Source organism: Miscanthus floridulus, chromosome 14 (assembly GCF_019320115.1).
Source record: "Miscanthus floridulus cultivar M001 chromosome 14, ASM1932011v1, whole genome shotgun sequence".
NCBI lineage: Eukaryota > Viridiplantae > Streptophyta > Magnoliopsida > Poales > Poaceae > Miscanthus > Miscanthus floridulus.
Genome location: NC_089593.1, coordinates 59881467 through 59901473, shown reverse-complemented (window position 1 = coordinate 59901473; position 20007 = coordinate 59881467). Strand labels below are relative to the sequence as shown.

At 46.3% G+C, this 20007-nt stretch overlaps 1 protein-coding gene and 1 pseudogene across 1 annotated transcript; one reads left to right on the top strand and one right to left on the bottom strand.

Moving 5' to 3' along the window:
• Nucleotides 1-215: 215 nt before the first annotated feature.
• On the bottom strand, nucleotides 216-4530 carry LOC136503522 (putative elongation factor TypA-like SVR3, chloroplastic). The gene is made up of 8 exons (XM_066498571.1): nucleotides 4435-4530; nucleotides 3151-3285; nucleotides 2945-3061; nucleotides 2311-2462; nucleotides 2152-2236; nucleotides 1900-1994; nucleotides 1137-1213; nucleotides 216-223 (listed from the first exon to the last, which is right to left on the bottom strand). Exons 1-8 carry the CDS (start codon nucleotides 4528-4530, stop codon nucleotides 216-218), a joined length of 765 nt encoding a protein of 254 aa, XP_066354668.1.
• Nucleotides 4531-5481: 951 nt separating this feature from the next.
• LOC136503521 (uncharacterized) lies at nucleotides 5482-17777 on the top strand (annotated as a pseudogene).
• The last annotated feature ends 2230 nt before the right edge of the window (nucleotides 17778-20007 follow it).

The following is a 20007-nucleotide window of genomic DNA, read 5'->3' as shown; positions in this document are numbered from 1 at the left end:
AAAGCTGGTCCTGTTTAACTTATAGCTGGTGCAAATCATAATAGAAGAAACTGTCGCCTCACTGCATAGGTCTGTAGCATCATTAGAAGGCCACAATTTGATCCATACAAGAGCGCATCACTGCATAGAAATGATAGGTAAAATAGAAGAAAAATAGGTGAAGCTTACATGTGTTAGAGTTTGAGCCAAAAGCAGTAGGAGGCATATAGAAGACATCAGATTCCTGCAAGGTATAAACGATACTGCTAGTCAAGGAACTTTTTGATACTGCTGGCCGTCATGGAGCTTCCTGACAATTAGACATCAGATTCATGCAGTACTCTCTCTCTCTCTCTCTCTCTCTCTTCTCTCTCTCTCTCTCTCTCTCTCTCTCTCTCTCTCTCTCTCTCTCTAGAACAATACATTCAGTTTTAGTTAATTTGCTTGTAATTGCACAATGACATTCAGTTTTTGAAATTGTCTTTACTTAACAGGAAGAGGCGATGAGGCTAATTTTAACAAAAAAAATACAGGCATAATTCTTCAATATAAATTAGACGATTAATATTAATTTGCAGTGCCCATCATATATCAATTATGGAACCCACACAATATCAGGATTGCAAGCATAGGCCAAGATGCCTGAATCAGTCATCTAGTAAAAAGAGAGCATAGGCTAGCCTAATTTCATTGAGCAAACTTTCCCATTCACAAATCATTTTCTCAGTGGCCTAGTGACAAGTAGGTAGCTTTTAATGAACTGAGAACAGACCAAAAAGAACTTATTGGTTCTAAAATGTCCAAGATACGCACATTATATGATCACGACACCATCTGTTGCAAGATATGCACATTTGAGATAAGTCAGTTCAAGAAAAGTGGAAAATAACGGAATAAGAAGCTATCATCATCAACAGCCAAATACTATCATTGACTAATATTCTCATCACTGCAATTTCTAAGATGATTCAACCATTTCACATAGATGTACAAGATTGATATAACGCAAGGGAGGACTTGCTGGTCCCTAGTTCAAGACACAGGAGTGAACATCTAAGAAGACGGAGGACCTCTCGCAGTAGCAGAAGACCATAATTTATTACCACTTGCACTCGCAGATGACGAACACCTAAGAAGACAGAGTCGCAGAGGAGTACCTGCAAGAATTGCATTCTGAAGTCCAATGAGGCCTCTGGTAGGAATCTTGTATTTCAGCAATGCTGTTCCCTCCGGCCTACCATTCAAAATGATACTCATCAAGGCAATGACTCAATAACACAAAGCAGAACGCAAAAGATTGGAGTATAATATGATTAATACAAGCCAAGTCAATAATTAATCTTATCTTAATCCCCTTTTAATTCAAAAGTGGCTTTTTCGTAAACTAGAGCAATTCACCTGTTGCACGATTTCTATCCTATCAGCAGATAAGATAAATGATTGATAATTAAGGAGATAGCAGTTCCCAACTAAATTGTGCAAACTGACCATTGTTGAACTCACAGAAAATTGACGGGTTTTGTTAGTTTGGATAGGTTCATATTGAAGTTTCAGTTTTTTTCTCAAATAAAATTGTTTCAAATATACATGACGCTAAGAGTATTTAATTAAGTTTACTCTTAGTTCCATACTGTATTCACTTAGATTGGTGCATGGATTATGAAACTTACTTTTACACCCTTAGTTAGTACTAGTAGTTATAAAAATATTGTGTTGAAAATAAATATTGTATGTCATTCAAGGATGGAAATGCTGGAGTGAAGCACTGGACTCTAAGGTTGTTCTAAGAAACCAGTTGAAGCGTGATAAGTCGGAAGAATATTGGCACTAGTCTTATAGCCATTCCTATATCAAAATAGTATACAGATTGTAAACAAGCATTTCACCGATTTGATGAGATAATGAAAGTATGGCACAAACCCGTCAGCTTCCATGTCGACCATTTGTCCACGCCTTCGCCCCAAAAGCTTAACAACTGATCCCATGGACTCCTCTGGGACCTCAACAGCAGCAATCTGTAGCATAACAGCACATATTAATTAAATGGGAAGTTGGGAACTAAGGACAAAGGAGTTCCAGGAATAATGAAGTAATAGAAAAAGAGGTTTATTGCTAATAAATCAGTAAATAAATGTATTCCAACTCTCTATATACAATAAAGTATAGACTTACCTCATAAGGCTCTAGTAGTTTTCCATCCACTGTCTTGTTTATGACCTTTGGAGGTCCAATCATAAATTTATATCCTTCTCTCCGCCTGCAAAGTTCACATTGTTCTTAAGACAACCAAAAGTCACTGAATTAATGAAACTACCAAATTTAAGTTCTTACATATTCTCTATCAATATTGTGAGATGCAGTGTGCCTCTGCCACTAGCAAGAAATGTATCAGCAGTTTCCCCATCTTCTACTTTCATAGCCAAATTCCTTTCGAGCTCGCGATACAACCTGTCACGGAGATTTCGGTTAGTAACGTATTTCCCCTATAATAAAGTGAATGAGAAGAAGTAAATTTGTCAGTATTCTACAAAGAGAATAAACCAAACTATTGCATTATATTTAACATGGTATAGTATTTCACAAGTGATGTAAGGACACTATCATGGAGGGCACTCATTTACACAATTCATTAAGATATAGAAGAAATTTAGCTTAACAATACCAACTTTCGATTATTAGTTTCCTTATTGTAGTTAGCAAAAATTATTGAAGCATAACAATGCCAAAGTACTTTTATGGCAAGTGTACAAAATACCATTTTAACGTGAGAACTGAGAAAACCTTTTATCTATAATTATGGCTTCTAGAAGGTTGACTGCACGAATTTAGAACAATGAATACAGAATACAAGAGATCATATGGAGTAATGAGGGTATATTTTATGGATTTCCCAACTCTTTAACACAGAAGAGCATGTTAGGAAGTGATATAACATATTTTTTGTTAGCATGGAGGATAGACATACCTCCCATCCAACAAAAGGTGATGTATTGATGGAGAAAGACATTCTGACTGTTGGCTCCTCCACTTTGATAGTGGGCAATGGTGTTCCTGTAACTTTATCAGCTATAGTTTCCCCAATCTGGATAGTTCAAAGCATATAGAATCATGTTATAAGTATAAATATGAACTGGAAGATTGAATAATGAATATGAATGCACAAACACCTACCATGATACCATCCATTCCACATACAGCACAAATGTCACCAGCACCAACAGATTCAACAGGGACATGACTAAAGTTCTGATAAACGAAAAACTCACTTACTTTACTAACCCTGCAAGCATCGTCTGGTGTACAAACCTGAAAAATATCTTAATCAATAGAAACTCTACTGCAATAATATGATAACAGGTGAAGAAAATTTTCTAATTTTATTCAAAAGAAGACTTAATAGACTTTGGAACCAATAGATGAAATAAAAACTTGACCAACAAGGAGGAACCATGTGGCATTGTATATAAGAAGAAATATGTAACCGAATTAGAGTCGAAGAGGACCCAAACCTGGGTGGTGCAGGGTTAAGCCACACCTTCCACGGATTGAGCTAGACTCAGATCCTTCAATAGATGAAATACATATAACGAGAAACTGAATCTGAAGACCCAATATATCACAATACTTTCATTTATAAAACACAAAAAAAAAACCTTAACCCTAAGGGAAGACTGCCCCAACGACATTGTTTGAGAGGTAGAAACCATAATCACTTTGGGCTAGCAAAGGGCCCCGAAGGCTGCATACAGCGAGGGGCATTTTTTAGTGCAGCATCCGGGCACAAACTCGACCGAGGAGCACCACTATTGGGCACATCTAACCACCGCCCACCACACATATTTGCGCACCCACATGCAAGTTTGGGAGCCAAACTCACAACTGGTTCGTTGCACAACAGTGAACCACCAAGCTATCAGTTCGTTCACATAAAACACAATAATTTCTGACTATATCATAACATTTGCTCACATGCATGTTGGGATTAGAAGGATAAAATTCGAAATAGAATGCACCAAATGAGCTTCTAAAATGTAAGATAAAGAGATGTGGAGGCTGCTCAGGCCTCAATTAAGCCCAGCAGTTCCTTTTATCTTATATATGATTTGCTTTACTCACAGACTTCCTCAAGAAATTTGAGATGAATCATAAGGCGCCAATCTAAAATAGAGAAGGCAAAACTCAGGTACTCATAAAAAATGCTATACATTTTATTATATTGCAAATTAAATTTACCAGCATTGTGGCATCAACTCAGTAATACTTTATCCAACATATATGTAGTAAAGAACCATATAACACCTCACTGTAAATGGTTATTTTCACTCAGCAGAAATTTCAATCTCTCCTTTGGTTGAGCCTGTCTGTGATACTACCACGTTTTATATAACTTTCTAACTGGAATGTTCATGTTCACATTATTATGCCAAAACATGCACAATCAGAGCAGATTTATACCTTGACCTCCATGCCACGCTGAAGTTCTCCTACATGCAACCGTCCAATTGCTATTCTTCCTTTGTGCTCATCATATTCAGTATTAGATACCTTCATAGAAGCCAGCAATTAAGCATTGTTATGGAGGCAATGAAAGATAAGTGCAGATATAGGCTGTGAACACCAAAACATGTTGAGAAGCCAGAAAGCCGTCTCAGCAGAAAAATTTTCATGATAAAACAATTGGAGCTTTATAAGCATGAAGCCTGGAAGAAGCAACAAAATAGATAAGGTATTCATATTATGTGTTTGGTGAGTCTCGTGCTCAAATTAGCAATGGCACCCTTTTAGTAGAAATGAGTGAGCGTCCATGTGACACTAGTTTGGGAGAGATCAGCTGTGAACATGAATCGAGATTGGAGACTTAGAAATCCAAGAGTAATAAAAATAGTTATAATACAACTATTTCTTGATTGTGAATGTCGGAAGCAATTAATTTTCAATAAAGTTTTCACTTTTAGTGAATGCCAGATATCAGTCATCAACAAGAAACACCTATAAATTAATTTTCCAAGACATGGCTTTCAGCATTTTAGGATAACGTTGTTGCTCATATTTGATTCGTATAATTGGTTAAGCATGTAAAGTTTGACCACAGATGACGGTACATTAACAAACAAAACAGAAAAGAAACTATTGTTCTATAGTTTAGGAGGCACAATTCATGAAACAAAATCGATAGCTGCTGAGATCTGGCGAGGGGAACACCGCAGGCCTAGGGTGGGGCAGTTAGCGCAGCTCCATGTGGCCTCACGAGGGCCGTCGCCACGAGGCCGGGGCTGGGGCGGCGAGCTTGACTCTAGGCTGCCAGGCGAGGTCTCCATGGCATGGACAGCGAGATCCACGGTGGCAAAAACCCTAGTCGGCCGCATCAGAGCAGGATACGACGCCATGGATCCCGCCGCCCTCAACCAAGTTGTCGTAGATCCCGCCCCCCCCCCCCCCTCGACTAGGCTTCCATAGATCTGCCCTGCCCCCCCTCGACCGAGCCCATCCCTGGCGACGCAAATGAAGGTGCTCATGCCGGGATCCAGAAGCAGCCACCATTGGGATCCAGCCGCCATCACTGGGATCCACCCGCCACCACCGCCGTCACCCACGTCGGGATCCTGCCGCCCTACGCCCTTCGCCGCCGCTTGTGGTTGTGGATTTCAGAAGAGGAAGGAAATGAGAGGAGAGAGGAAGACAGAGAGCGAGGAGAAAGGGAGAGGAGACAGGAGGGAGCGACGTCGGTGGGCTGGCAGGCTGGGAGGCCGGTGGCTGCGGCGAGAGAGATGGGGAAGACTAGAGATACCCGGGAGACAAGAGAGTGATTGGGTGGCGGCGGTGGGTCGGATAGGGGTGACGTGGACCGGCGGGACGGACGCGGTTGCGACGCCGCGGGTAGTGGTCGTGCCATCGGGAGATGGAGGAGTAGGGAGGGGGAGGCGGGCGGGGAGTGGTGGCCGCCGACGCCGGAGAGACGACCGGCAGCTGCGGTGGTGACAGGGTCGTGGAGCTCGTCGGGGCTAGAGTTGCAGGGGGAAGGAGGGAGGAGCAGAGGAGGAGGAGGCCAGTGGGGGAGGGGCCGGTGCTGGCGGTGAGGTGAGGTGGAGCTCGTCTAGCTAGGGTTGGAGGCGGCGGGGTCAGGTGCCTGTGCGACTGAGAAATGGAGTGGGATGGGATGGGATGAGAACCGGAGATGGGGACGGGATGGGAGCCGTGCCGAGCGTACAAATTTAGGCACCGGCCATGCATGCCGAGAATCCACCGTCCCCTGTTACATGCCACCGTCCATTTGCGTGCCGCGTACAATCACCAGGGCTTCCTTCATCTATCCATTGCCGAATGCACAGAGGAAGGCTGACTGTGATGCGCTTCATCTGAGTCTGGAATTTTGATCTAACGAACCAAGTAAATAGAACATACGTGGACACCCTGGGAGGCTGCCGATTCGGCGTGCCTTTATATCTTAATGTCAGGATGCCACGAAACGCTCCGGGCCTACGGCTAACTACCAAATCAGATGCGTTTAATGTAAATCTAAAGTGATGTTTTTTTAGTAACAGGTATTTTCTAATTCCTTCGCTCCTTTATCGTATAGATAGATTTGTCATTTGTACAGTTTGCTGGCATCTTTGCTAAGGTACACGGCTTTGACTTCCCTAATAATCTCACTTGAAACACTTTAACAGGGTCTTCGATTTCCTTTTAAAGGAAAAGGCAAGTGATCTTCTGGATTCTTTCAACGGCTTGTTGGCTGCTGTAGTTGCCGCGATCTAGGAGGCCATTCAAAAAAGACACAAACACCCCGATTACTTCAAAAATTAATAAAGAAGTCAAAAAACTGCCGACGACTGCACGGATCATGGTAGCATGTGTTTTGTTGTGGGTCCAAGTGCTGGTGCTTGCTATTGTCTTGTGTCCTCTAGCGGTTTTATTGTCCTGTTCGCTTGGCTGATAAGTCATGGCTGAAAGTACTGTTAGCTGATTTGTTGTGAGAAAAATACTGTTCGTTGGCTGAAAAGTACGACTTATAAGTCAAGCGAACAAGGCTTATTTGTTGTGAGAGAAAAATACTATTCATTGGGTTGTATATCTCTACTGGAATTTCAATGTGGCGTCTGATACAAGACGACTACGGTGACACTGATGGAGGTACAAACCTGCCAGCGCTCTATCTGTGGTCTTGTACTCCCTAGCTGTGGTCCAAGGTGTGGTTTATGGCTATAGGAACCATCTATGATGTAGCGACGAGAACTGGACTAGTGGAAGATGTGGCTCATCATTATTCAGTGGAGACAGACCTTGTTTTGGAGTACCTAGATGAAATAGTAGCAGGATGTACGAAGGATCCATCATTTGGGAGACGAAGAAACCTAGTCACATATGGTGTGGACTTTTTTTTAAAGAACAGGAGGGCCAAGCAGGCCCTACTGGCATATATTTAAACAAGGTAAAAAAAACAACAGTCCAAGAGTACAAAACATGGTGAGGTAGCTGGAAAAAAACATTCTAAGGAATTAAGAAAAGGAAGGTGAAGAAGATCTAAGAGTACACAAGAGGCCTCCATCCTAATTTAAGCGGGTTATCCATTCTTGAATTTTAGGAAAGTACTTCTTCTTTGATCTGCATAGCATCAGCTCTAGCTCAATCCTGAAGATGTTTTTGCACCCTTGGGTAGAAGGAGGGATCTACCTGAAAATGAAGTTGTTCCTGCTCATCCAGATAGCCCAGCAAAAGAGGATGATGATCTCCATAAAGAACTTTTGCTTTATGAAGTCTGAGCCATTCCAAGTTCTGGAGAGGGTTTAAATTTTGATTGACCTGCAGGTTGATTAGGCTCCAACATTCAGAAGCAAAAGGGCAAGAGATGAAGAGATGCTCAATTGTTTCTTTCCACTTGTCCATTGCAAAGGACACAGTTATAGTTCTCCAATGCCATGTGTCTTCTTCTAAGCATGCTTCTGGTATTAAGCCTATCTTGCAAAATCAACCAGAAAAAAACTCTGTGCTTATTTTGACATGAGCTCCTCCCAAGCCATTTAAATGTCGCGTGGACAGCGCAATGGACACTCAGCTGCTTATACACCTTTGAAGAAGAGAAAGAAGTTTGATCCCCAAATAAAGCCCTAGGTATCCTTGTCATCAGAAAGTTGTAAAACATCTAGACTCTGTTGCAGGATCAAGTACTGATTGTATGCTTCTTCCTGAGAGTGGTAGATGAAAAAGGTCATGGAAGTTCCCTAAACTCTTAGCTTGAGCTACTGAGATTGCCTTGATTTTTGCGAAGGAGAACAGCTCTGGGTATGCTAGCTGAGGAATGCAGTCTTGCCCCCAAATATCCTGCCAAAGCAGGCAAGTTTTCCCATCGTTCAGATCAGTCTTTGCTACCCCTCCACCAAAAAGAGCCCTTGTTATTAGCAGTACCAGGTAGTCTTCCATTACTATAATAAATTTCCCAAACCAAGCTAACCCAAGGCAGGTGTAGGATTGAGATGGCGGACTAGAGGGGGGTAGTCCTTTATAAAACCAAGCTAACCAAGCAGTACCAGGATGAAGAGAAACAAGTGCGGAATTAAAACTATCGGTCTAGCTAAGACTACACCCTCTATCTATGTTCTCTAGCACCTTGCAAAGATCCTAATTAAGCAACTAAGGTGCCAAACTAGCTAGAGCTCACCTATCCAACTCTAGGAGCAAGGTCACACAAACCTATGCCACTAGTATTTTGCACACCGGGGAGCTCCTACACAATTCTAGTAAGCAAAAACACAAAGCTCCTAAGCTCACTAGCAATGCTCAATAACAAGGCAACCAATGCTAAATTAGAGAGCACAAATACTTAGCTACACAAACTAAGCAATGTGGCTAACAAGGTTACACAAACCAAATTAGCCACGCAAGGGAGCTACTTCTATGCTACACAAGCTAGAAGGTAACTAGCAAGCTACACAAGCTAACTAATTACAAGAGCAACTACACAAGCACAATATAAATGAATTAAATACAAGCTTGTGTAACGAGGATGCAAACCAACCGGAATACAAGGATGACACGATGATTTTTATCCTGAGGTTCACGTGCTTGCCAAACACGCTAGTCCCCATTGAGACAAGCTCCAAGGTTGCCACCAGTCCTCTTGTTAGTGGTGACCCGCAAGTCACACTCTCCCACATGGAGTGCTTACCACAAGCTCTAGCACTTGACCCGGCCGGACCACTTGTCGCCCTTCACGTCTCGCTCTAATAGAGTTGCTCTTCGCGGCTCCCGTGGGGGTGAGCACAATCCCCCTCACAATCACTTCTTCGGAGCACCGCACAATCTTCTTGGCGTGCTTCAACGGAGACCACCACCAAGCCATCTAGGAGGTGGCAACCTCCAAGAGTAACAAGCACCACTAGCTTGCAACTCGATCATCTAGTGCCACTCGATGCAACCTCACGATGCAATCGCACTAGAATCGCTCACTCACTCGATCGGATGAACACTATCAAGATCAAGTGAGTTAGAGGGCTCCCAAGCACACCTACACAAGCCACCAAGGCTCAAGGGTGCTCAAGCTCTGCTCCACTATCGGCCAAAGGCCGACCAACACATCTATTTATAGCCCCACGGGCCAAAATAGTCATTACCCCTTCACTGGGCGGATTTTCGGATCGACCGGACGCACCCTGCCAGCGTCCGATCAATCGATGGCTGCCATGTCATCCCTGGCTTCAAATGCTGAGCACCCGATCTCAATGGTTAAGTTACGACCGGACACGCATCGTGAGGATGACCGGGACGCTGCTACGCCTGAGTCGTCATTTCCAGTAAGATTCTAGAGAAGCAAAAACATGAACTGGACATGTCCGATCATAGGTGACCGGACACACAGGTGCGTCCGATCATCTCTTGGCCTCTTGCGCCTGCCTGCGTCAGCGTACGTCAGCCTAACCAGACGCGGCCACTGTGCTTCAGGTCACCTCTTCGCCCAGCTTCCGGTCACTTGACCGAGACCATGCCCTCTCAGGAACACATGACCGGACTCGCTAGCCAGCGTCCGGTCGCTGCGCTGCGTAGAGTCCCGGTCACTTCCAGTGACCTAGTTTCACCTCCTTTCCTTCACCAAGTTGATCCACATCAACTCCAACTTCTTCTCCTTTGTAAATGTGCCAACACCAGCCAAGTGTACACCACCATGTGTATGTGTGTTAGCATTTTCACAATCATTTTCAAGGAGTTAGCTACTCAACTTGCCACGCCACTCGATCCTAACACGTATGCAAAGTTAGATCGCTTAAGTGGCACTAGATGACCGATATGCAAATAAGTTTGCCCCTCTTGATAGTACGGCCATCTATCCTAAACCCGGTCATCAACTTCTCTACACACCTATGCAAACCCGCTGGCCGCCTGCAGCCCGACTAGGCTTGGGCCACTCACATTTGCGCCACCGCAGCCCCTAGGTCTTCCTCCACTCACATCCGTTGCCGCCTCGAGGGCTCCTCTGAGCTCGCACGCATGCTGCCACCCGAGGGCTCCTCCAGGATCGCACCCACGCTGCCCACCCCAAGCGCCCTCCCCGACGGCCGCACTGCCTCCCCGAGCCGTCCTCGAAGCCAAAGCCACCGGCCCCGGGGACCTCCTGGACGCCCGCGCCCGCCGCCCCCAAAGACCTCCACGACACCCGCGTCGCCGCTCCGGAGCCCAAGGTGTGGTTTATGGCTACAGGTCCATCTATGATTTAGCAGCAAGAACCGGACTAGTGGAAGTAGTGGCCAAAGATTATTCACTAGAGAGAGACTTAGTTTCGGAGTAACTAGATGAAACTGTGGCAGGATGTATGAAGGATCCATCATTTGCGAGAGGAAGGAATCTCGTCACATATGCAGTGGAGTTGTTGATGGAATCTAAGTCAAAGTACGACTACGTTTCTGGGATCCTGATTCTTAGCACAGTAACTCCCTGGAGCGAACGGTCAGGTCTTCTAAAACAACTACTGACTGGATCAGCATCCTTCAGCCATGTGGTCCAGCGACTGCTAGAGACATTTGGTCCGACAAGACATTTGATCCATCATTTGGACCCAGTTTACCTCAAGGCATGATGATTGAGTGCATATCATCCCAAGGAGTACATTTGAGGAATACAGTTGGGGACCTGAGGGATATAAGCGACCTCGGCATGTACCTAAGGAGTACGAGCGGGACTGGCTGCTAGATGGAGAGGAGCTGTCGTACACTTTCAAAGTCGACGCACCTCCAAGAGCAACGGATGAAAGTGACAGTCGTAACCCGCTCCAGGGCTATAGAGATCTGGTGGTGCAAGGCCTCCGTATCCTCCGGAAGGTTGCTGTGAACGAGAACAACTGCAGAAGTCATAAGCAACACTGAAGGTCTGGTATCCAAGACGATGGCGCACCTAACCTCAGACAAGCTCCACATGGACCATCATGATGAATGGTAACAGCATAGCAGAGGAATCACTAGAATTCATGAATCGGTTCACGGCTAGTCTAGGAGCAGGGACCGGAAACAACAACCTGACAAGTGAGATCTCAAGCAGCAGCCAAGCAGCGATCATGAGAACCCTGGGGTGCCCCAAATGTCACATGAGGCTGAAAAGAAAAGCCGCACAGGTCCTCTTACACCGCCCTCTGGTGGATATACATACACCGCCCTCCATTGTGCCTGGTGCAAGCAGCAGCAAAATATTCGTATGGGATACTTCTGCACATTTTTTTCTGCCAGATTATCACTTTGTTGGCAGGATATGCGATGCACACTCATTTGTTAAAAAAGAGTAGCTACAACCACAAGATTAGCAGGTGAGAAGATGCAGGCCATGATATCTTTCGATAACGGAGGCAAGTGACACGAGTATGCTACCATCAGTTGTTTATGTTATGGCAAGCCTCGCCCAGAACAGTTGCAGGTGCCGAAAACAATGCACACAGAATAGATGCAGCAATGATCCTGGGGGATCTTTGTCGATATTACACCAAGGATTGATGAAAATCTCAAGGAGCTGAAGAAATCCGTCGCCAATGTGATGGAAGAGGTAATTAACGTACCTGTGCACAAACAGTTTTTTTTATGTAAAACATCTCGTTCATTCCTATATACTGGCATCATGTATATTTGTATAGAGTACTACTGTTGTCACTCTGAAGTCTGAACTACCATTATTGGTGCCTCAGGTACTCAAAGAAATTGTCCATTGGCTCATGACGACTGAAGGAAAACAAGTTGTAAAAGAAGCAAACAACGGCGGCAACGTTCTTCTGGCAGAGGACGGCCTGGACTTAGAACAAGGTGGTGTTCCGCATGGTAATGATAATGGACAGGGAAAGCAAGCTCTACCCCTCATCACAAAAAGGGTGAGCAACACCAGGGACTAAGCGAACTGCAGCAGGCCTTGCTAGGCTTGTGCTGCGCGGTAACAATCAAATGGATTGATAAGACCAAGATTTGACCAGTCAGTTCAACGAGATCGCAGCCAAGATATGTTCGGGACAGAGGATGCCTCACAAGACTTTCAAAGAACTTGTGGATTATAAGACTGTTCGGCTGATTCGTGGGTGGCGCCGTTTTGCTGAGAAGAGGACATCGCAGCTCCAAAACCTGAAAGCTCCAACATCCTCATGCGCTTTGCTCCATCAGGGTTCTCGGTATAAATGTCATCATAAGGGTTGAAATAAGCAAACACAAATTATATTTGTTTATCCTGTGTGTACTTTGTTAAGTTTCATTTGCCTGGAGACCATGTTATTAATTATGCTAATTATATATCCTCTGTTTTCATGTGTCTATTTTTAAAAAAGTAAAAAATGCAATACATGATTGCCCCCTCAGTACTGGTGCACGGATATTTATGATGTTTGTGGTTCTTTTCTTCTATTTCTTATTACTAGCAGATGATAAGAATCCATTGTCATTGTGTGTGTTTATGGTATTTGTGTTTCTTTCTTTCTATTTTCTTACTACAAATGACAAGAATCTGTTGTCATTCGTGTGCATTTATAGGACTCACATATATATTAGCTAGCTAATTTCAAAGTTGCTGGGTATTATTGCCGATGGCAACCTTGTCAGGACACATACCTGTGAAGAACTGCACCTGATGCAGTGCAAAATAAACGGCTTTAGCTATACAGTACTTTCACCATCAATGCCAAAACTATTTTACTTTCAACCACGTCTTCTCTTTCTCATGCAAGACGGGTATTTCAGTTTTGCTTCAAGAAGGGTACTTCAAGAAGGGGTATCTCACGTGATCACCACGTGAGATGTCTAGGTTTCTAACCATTCCTACGTGACAACGTGTGCGAAATATTCTCAAATTTTTACCATAGCCTCCACATGTGATGTAAAGACGCGTCCCCAAGTTTCATGATTTTCGAACTTCGTTTGCATTTTATATAATTAAAAAACACTTCACCCGCAATTTTGTCGCCATTGTTTCATGCGTGAGATGTTTGAAACTTCGGGCGTGCTCCTGGAAACGGTCTCAAAATACAATAAGTAACGCGAATATCATTTTTCCACTCGTCGAATTCCATGATTCGATGCACATGTAGTTCAGACTTACATTTCCCGAAAAATACCAATTAATTGAACATAAATTAAGGATATATAGCAAAAAGATCGAGAAATGTGCCAAATTTGAGGATGTACTTCAACTTAATGTGTAAGGGCTGAAGAAAAAGTTTGGAGGCAAAAACAAAAAAAAATTATGCTTTGCCTGAGTGCCCAACCCTGGCACTCGGCAATGACTCTTTGCCGAGTGCCTAACAGGGGGGCACTCAGCAAAGGTGAAAGTTTTTAAAAAAAAAAACACGGACGATTTCAGATTTTTTTAATCTGAGCTTTGCTGAGTGCCAGATCTGGCGGCACTCGGCAAAGAGGGTAAGTTTTTTTTCTTTTTAAGTACGGTTGTTTCTTTTTTAAAAAAAAAGAAAACTCTTTGCCGAGCGCCATATCTACGGCACTCGGCAAAGATATTTGAAAAAAAAATTAAAATCCTTTGTCGAGTGCCAGTTCTGCGGGGCACTCGGCAAAGGAAAGGGAATTTCCTTCGGCCGGCCCCACCCCGAAGCCCCATCGGCCCACACAAGCGCGCGCGCCACCCGCACCCGTCGCTGTGGCCCGCCGCCGCCGCCGCGCGCCCGCCCCCCCCGCCGGCGAGCCCCGCCCCCGCCGGCAAGACCCGCCACTGCACGGCGACCCCCGCGCCCCCATCCCCGCGCTACGTCCCCGCCCTGCACCCCTAGCACCGCCGCCCCGCGCCCGCCCCCAGCCCCGCCGCCCGCTGCTGCGGGCCGTGCCACGCCGGCGGCCACCGACCCCGCCGCTCCGGCCTGCCCGCCCCACCCGTGCGCCCGCCTCTCCTCCCCTCCCCTCCCCTTCGCGCCCCACCCGTGCCCCCACCGGCGTCGCCAAACGCCGGTGGACCACTGCTGCTAGAGAAGGAGAGGGAGGGCTGCCTTCACCTCCCCTCCCCGTGGGGGCCGCGCCCAGCCCGCCCCCCCCCCCCCCTCGCCATCGGTTCTTGGAGGGGAGGAGGCAGAGGTGAAGTAGGATGAAGGAGAAGAGGAGAAGGAGGAAGGGGAAGAGAAGGAGAAGAAGAGGAAAAGAAGAGAAGAAGGGGAAGAAGGAGAGGAGGAAGGAGGAAGGAGGAAGGAGGAAGGGGAAGAGAAGGAGAAGGAGGAGGAGTTCTTGGCGTCTTCTTCTGCGCGTGCACGTCCCACCACCGCCCAAGGTATATGCACCATCCCTTTGTGAATGTCGGCCTTCGTGCGTGAATGTCGGCCTTCGTGCCGTTGTGAATGTCGTGAATGTTGGCCTTCGTGCCCTTGTGAATGTCGGCCTTCGTGCCATGAATGTTGGCCTTCATGCCGTTGTGAATGTCGGCCTTCGTGCCCTTGTGAATGTCGGCCTTCGTGCCGTTATTTTTTGCAGGTTTTGGAAACCTCCCTGTACAGGGGAGGTTCTGCCAAAATTTTCAACTTGTAGTGTTGTGTTTCTTGTTTTGCAAAGCAGGACCTGTCGGAGGGGACCCGTACTACCTAGGCAACCCCGATCGTCTTCGTCGGTGTTGTGGTCCTGCCTGCACAGCCTCGCTTCGCCACTGCACCGACTTGCCACTGCCCCGCTAGCCTGACTCCACTGCCACCCTAGGTATAAATAACCTCTCTTCCTTATCGTTGTCGTAGATCGGTGTAACCCAGTTAGGCATCTCCCATCCAAAAGAGATATGGTTGGAAGTATGCAGATCTTTGCATATGTATAACCGTATCTGTTTCGGATTGTCCACGTTTTCTAGACAGCCCACGGATGCGTAGACAAGGTTAGTTTCCATGGTCTGCTCCAATCCGAGACAGAGTTTTGGCATCACCTCCGTGTTGTTCTCCGGATACACACTCTCCCTGCCAGGATGTGTATCTGGAGAACAGCGGGGAGGTGCTGCCAAAATTCTATCTCGGCTCGGAGTAGACCATGGAAACTAACCTCGTCTATGCATCCGCGGGTGGGATTAGGACATATCCTCACCTATTAGATAGTAGGAACACCACGTAGATGTAGTTGATGGTTACGTTACTCGTTGATATCTATTTTAGTTGATGGCAACAGATGGGTTCAATCCTTATGGTTTGATGGCTGCCCCCCTATACATGTTGGCCCATGTTCGTCATCCCCCTCAATCTCCCCCCTGGCGTCGCCTTTGAACGTCAGAACGTATTCTTGTCATTGATAATTCCTAGACACCCGGGGAAAGAAGATGGGTGTCTTCATGGAGCCTCTAATTGATGAATTGGTTAGTGCTTGGGAGGATGGGGTATGGACATACGATAGAGCTACAAGACACCCTTCAAAATGCACGTTTGGTACCAGTACTCCATGCATGACTTCCTAGCATATGGGATATTCTCCGGTTGGTGGTCCATGGGAAGTTCCCATGTCCATTATGCAAGGATCGTCTGAGGTTCATCTGGCTCAAGAAGGGTGGCAAGTATTCGTCGTTCGACAAAACATCATCAATTCCTCCCTCCTGAGCATCCATTCAGGCAAGACACCAAGAACTTTACAAAGGTGTCGTAAGTGACAGAACCTGCACCACAGATGATGACTGGTGCCGAGGTTCATGCTCAGATAGATTCTCTTGTGGAGAATCAAGAAGGTGATGGCTTCGTGGGATACAGCGAGGAACACATGTGGACTCATAAGTCGGGCTTGACGAGGCTCCCCTATTTTGATGACCTTCTTATGCCGCATTACATTGATGTCATGCACACAGAAAAGAATGTCGCTGAGGCACTCTAGGGAACAATCATGGAAACTGAAAAGTCAAAGGACAACCCTAAGGCTAGAGTGGACCTGGCAGAGTTGTGTGATAGACCACATCGAGAGATGCATGCTCCTGGAGGCGGCAAGACATGGAAAAGGCCCTAAGGTAGATTTCGTCTTGACCCCCAGACAAAGGAGGAAAGTACTCCAATGGATCCAGACATTAATGTTTCCTGATGGGTATGCAACGAATCTGAGGAGGGGAGTGAACTTAACTACTCTCCGAGTGAATGGGATGAAGAGTCATGACTACCACATATGGATTGAGCGGCTTCTTCCAACGATGGTTCGAGGCTTTGTCCCTGAGCACATATGGACAGTGCTGGCAGAGTTGAGCTACTTCTTCCACCAGCTCTGTGCCTAAGGAGTTATCTCGGACCGTGATTGCTGACTTGCAAAAAGTGGCACCTGTCTTGCATTTGCAAGTTGGAGAAGATCTTCCACCCGGCTTCTTCAATCCGATGCAGCATCTGATATTGCACCTCCGTATGAGGCATGAATGGGGGGGCCCGTGCAGGTCCGTTGGTGCTATCCAATCGAGAGATGCCTAAGACACTTCAGAAAAAGTGTAAAAACAAAGGCAAATTGAGGCTTCCATTGCAAGTGCATTCACTATGGAGGAGGTGTCAAACTTCACAACATTGTATTATTCTGACAACCTTCCAAGTGTGCATAATCCACCTCCTTGTTACAATGCTGACAAAAATGCCTCGAGCCTCAGCCTTTTCCGAGGGCAACTTGGAAGAGCAGGTGCATCAACCAATAAGCCCCTGACAAATGTGGAGTGGCACAAAATCATGTTATATGTGCTGACCAACCTTGAAGAGGTGGACCCATATATTGCGTAAGTTCTCAATGGACTTGTTTCAATAATCCCGCACTATTCTACATCCAACCCCCTTGTTTGTCATTACAGGGAATTCATTCATGAATACTGGCCCCATTCAAGGGAACCAACCCCGCCGGAATGTGATACCCTTCTTTCCAAGGGTGCGGGACAAGGGAGCCTCGATTTTATTTCCTGGTTCAAAACCAAGGTACCGTCCAGGCCGACCGCATACTCGTCTACGCCCAGTGATTCGCCCAGAGGGGCAAAGGTAAGTGCCTTTGCATGTTATCACTTTTACTTCTTATGCTATGTTCGATATCGAAATAGAGACTAATATGTTTTCTTAATCACTTCTGTAGGGGGTGGGAGATTGTGTCGGGGAACACTGCCTCCCGCCATGTCAATGGCATCCTAGGTCTCCTGTGCAGGAGACACTTCCCTAGCATGGTCATGCATGTCGGGAACCTCAAGCCCACCTTCACGTTTGCCCACTACGAGTCCACACCCCACGTGGAAAGCAGGCACCGTGGCTGCGCTCGTCATTCGGGAGTTCTGGGTAAGTCTTCCTCGCACTACATGGCTCAATACAATGCACTCATTGGACTCTACTTGAAATAACTAATGCATACATCGTGTCTGTATATGCAGGAGTACTTCAAACTTGACGACGGATTCGAGGGAACGGCGGAGGCAGTGGCTAAGTGAGCTTGCAGGAAATGCATCATCGACATCCATCATGAGGCGTGACTCCAGGCCATCATAGATTACTATGGGACAAAGCTCGGACAGAAGGTCACCAAGAAGGACATCTGAGAACAAGACTTGACGCTGACCAAACCCTAGTTCCTTGAGGTAGCTAAAGAACATTAAAATTGGTTCCTTTTGAGATTAAGTATGAATCACTTGTTTTTCTAATATGTCAACTACTTGATGACGTGTAGGTGATTCCTTGGTGGTGCAATGGGTGCCCCGTGGCTTGGGCAAAGATGGTGGATAGGTGGTTAAGCGTGGCGTGCGCCGCTCAGCACGTGGCTGCCTGGCAGCGGCGTTTGTTCATGCCAGGTGTATCACACCATCAAGGCAACCGCAACCTCTACGGATACGCCCGAGCATGGGTACGTGGTCATGTTTCTATTCTTCTTGCTTTCGTTGAACTCGGCAAAGAATTCTAATCATCTTGTTTTCGTTATTGTAGTCGGTGGCACATCAAGGCCAAGAGTGCTCCAACTTCGCCGCATTTGCCATGGCACACAAGGGCAAGGCGTCGTCCGACGTCTCCTTCAACCTAGACGACCCGACCAAGGCATACACAAACTCGAGCGCCTATGAGAAAATCACGGAGTACACGGCGGCGGCAAGGTCGATCCATGGGCCGGAGTACGATCCACAGACCGACAACATTGATGCAAACACCGTCATGAGGATTGGACAAGGCAAGAAGCATGGCCGCTATTGGATTGGCGATAGCGTGATCGACACGGCCTCTACTCCCACTCTCTCCCAGATCCGAGCACAGAGCACGACTGCCTCCTCACTCCCAGCGATACGCTCATGGCCGAGCATTTCACAGCACCGGGTCGACACACTCCAGGTTATTCATGTTTTACTCATCGTACATTGATCTTTACACAACTCTATTTCCTTTGCATTATTGTAACATTAGCTTTGCAACAATTTGTAGGCCTAGGTGGAAGAAGCAAACAGGAGGGCCTAGGAGCTGGAGCTAGGGTTGGCGGCCGAGCGGGCCGCGCGGGAGGTCGACAAACTCGCCCAGGAGAAAAGGTTGGCGAACATTATTGCCTGGATGCAAACTACGACGGGTGCTGCTATGCCTCCTGGGTTAATGGGTCCACCTCAGCCTCCTCACTCCGCTACTCCAGTGAGTAATGTCACACATGCAAGGAATTGCTACAATCGCTATTCAACTAATCTTGTCTCATGCAATCTCTTCTCCTGTGTGCAGCCTCAGTCAGCGGGTTCAAACAACCCAGCTCAGGGCACTCCGAACCAGCAGATGTTTCCTTCCCCGTTGTCAGCAGGATGGCCCCATCAAGGGCCGCTTCAGTGAGTAGCGCTTGTAGTTTCATGTCTTGTTCTCTTCGCAATGGATTTCTGTCCGAGACAATGCTGTTGTCATGCATGTGTTATTGTGACATGTGGTGATGGATTTGAACTACTTGTTGAATGATGTGGAATCCTGTCGAATAATGGATGGAATTACTGTGACATGTGGTGAATGGATGTGATTCATGTGGTATGTGTGATGGATTGTGACATATAAGGTGCTAGATGTGGTATATATGTGATGGATGTGATATATATGCCATATGTTGTGTTTGCAGTGATCGAAAGCAAAAAGCAAAAAAAAACAAAAATTTTTGGTCACTTTGCCGAGTGTAACACTCGGCAAAGAGCCTTTGCCGAGAGCCTTTTGCCCCCGCACTCGGCAAAGCTACCAAAAAAATGCGGTACCACGTCTCTTTGTTGAGTGCTAGTACCCTGGCACTCGACAAAGCTGTGTACACTACCATTGCTGAGTGCCCGACAAACAGCACTCGGTAAAGAACCCTTCGCCGGATGCGGCTTTGCTGTTTGCTCTTTGCCGAGTGTGGCACTCGGCAAAGCCTTTGCCGAGTGCAATAGGACCTTTGCCGAGTGCCCCAGGCACGTCGTTTTCTGACTTGGAATCAAAATGAGAACGGTAATGCTAGAACTAGAGTGTCCGTTCGAACGGTGCTAATAGTGGACCGCAACATAGTTCGGCAACTACATCTTATTTGCTCATCCAACCATTCTTAAAAAAAGAAGAAGAAAAAACTCGTCTCACTGCAATGTAGTGATAGCTCTCTGCAACGACGCTCCACCTCGGCAACGATGCTCTCCACCGCGCCTCCC

What these genes read in the sequence shown, in the direction of transcription:
- LOC136503522 (XM_066498571.1), bottom strand. Translation starts at nt 4,530, where the DNA reads ATGAAGGTATCTAATACTGAATATGATGAGCACAAAGGAAGAATAGCA. An exon ending in GTGGAATGGATGGTATCATG is followed by an intron (nt 3,062 to 3,150) that starts GTAGGTGTTTGT and finishes TGAACTATCCAG; the next exon opens with ATTGGGGAAACTATAGCTGA. An exon ending in ACAATATTGATAGAGAATAT is followed by an intron (nt 2,237 to 2,310) that starts GTAAGAACTTAA and finishes TGAACTTTGCAG; the next exon opens with GCGGAGAGAAGGATATAAAT.